We start from the raw sequence: 1,436 nt of genomic DNA on the forward strand, positions 1-1,436 counted from the left end.
GCCCTCCAGATTCTCCCCTGACAGCCTGGGCTTGCAGGCGAGCTCGGCGCTGGCCTGGTTGATCGTGGAGGTGCTGGCCGTCCTTCTCAGCCTCTACCTCGTCACCGTCAACACCGACCTCACCACCATCGACCTCATCGCCTTCGCCGGCTACAAATATGTGGGGTGAGAGATGTTTTTTTAGTGTGGGGAGGTGTTTTTTATATTTTGTGGGGGGATACAGCTTGATAACCCCCCCTCTGGTGACGGCAGGATGATCATTGGCCTCGTCTTCGGGCTCCTCTTCGGCCGAACAGGTTACTACGTGGTGCTGAGCTGGTGCTGCCTCAGCATCTTCATCTTCATGGTAAAAAAAAAAAAGGGGGTGCAGGGAAAAAAGGGGGGCTTTTTAAGGGGGGGGGGCTTCACCCCCTTTTTTTTTCCTGCTCCCACCCCCCCCAACAGATCAGGACGCTGCGGCTGAAGCTGCTGTCGGAGGCAGCGGCCGAGGGGGTGTTGGTGCGAGGGGCCAAAAACCAGCTGCGGATGTACCTGACCATGGCCATCGCTGCCGCCCAGCCCCTCTTCATGTACTGGCTCACCTACCACCTCCTCAGGTGAGGGGGGCCCCCCCCGAACCCCGTTTTACCCCCCCAAACCCCATTTTCCTCCCCCACCCCTGCTTTCCCTGCCCCAAACCCACTTTATGCCCAGCCCCGACCCCCGCTTTGCCCTCGTCTGCTTCAATAAATGCTGCCTCGGGAACGTGGTGTGGTATCTGTACCCTGGGTTTTTTTGGGAGGGGGTGCAGGCCACTTGGGGGGCCTTGGATAGTGGGGCCCCCCCCTCCATGTCACAGGTGTTGCTTTTAGGGGTGTGGGAACAAGCAGGGGGGGGGGTGTCCCCAGCTAAAGCCACCAGGTTTTGGGGTCCCCTTTCAGCCCCCCCTCCAGAATTTTGGGGTGCAGGGGCGGCCACCCCTGTGGTTTTGTCTCGTCATCCCCCCCCCAGTGACACCAGGGTGTGACACACATGGACTTTGCTCTGGTGACGCCTTCAAGCTCTTTATTAGCAGGGAGGGGAAACTGGTGACAGCCCATGGCGAGGGGGGGGCACAGGTGACATCTCATGGTGGGGGGGGGCCCTTGTCAGCCCCTTGTCACCCCCCTGTCCCCCACCTCAGTGACTTTTCTTCTCCTTCTTCTTTTCCTTGGGTTTCTTGTGCAGTTTGTCCTTTTTCTTATGCTCGTGGCCAGGGCCATGGTGCTGGGGGGGCAGCAGGGGGTAGTTAATGGGGGGGGGGGGGACACACAGGGCTGTGTGTGGCCCCCCCAAAATGGGGTGCAAGGGGATTTTGGGGTGCAGGGGACATGGAAGGGGGGGCTCTGTCCTTACCTTCCCCTCACTGTCAGAGCTGGAGCTGGAACTGGAAGAGTCAGAAGAGTGGCCGTCCTGGG

The 1,436-nt window shown here is 60.0% G+C and overlaps 1 protein-coding gene across 1 annotated transcript; it reads left to right on the forward strand.

Annotated features, from left to right (window-relative positions):
• Window positions 1-7: 7 nt before the first annotated feature.
• Window positions 8-622, forward strand: YIF1B (Yip1 interacting factor homolog B (S. cerevisiae); the record flags this gene model as incomplete). The annotated part of the gene is made up of 3 exons (XM_010567137.1): window positions 8-165; window positions 253-346; window positions 445-622. Coding segments are annotated over 3 exons (408 nt in total), but the record flags the coding sequence as incomplete, so codon positions are not given.
• Window positions 623-1,436: the final 814 nt, after the last annotated feature.

Source organism: Haliaeetus leucocephalus, unplaced genomic scaffold (genome assembly GCF_000737465.1).
Source record: "Haliaeetus leucocephalus isolate CR32 unplaced genomic scaffold, Haliaeetus_leucocephalus-4.0 Scaffold227, whole genome shotgun sequence".
Classification (NCBI taxonomy): domain Eukaryota; kingdom Metazoa; phylum Chordata; class Aves; order Accipitriformes; family Accipitridae; genus Haliaeetus; species Haliaeetus leucocephalus.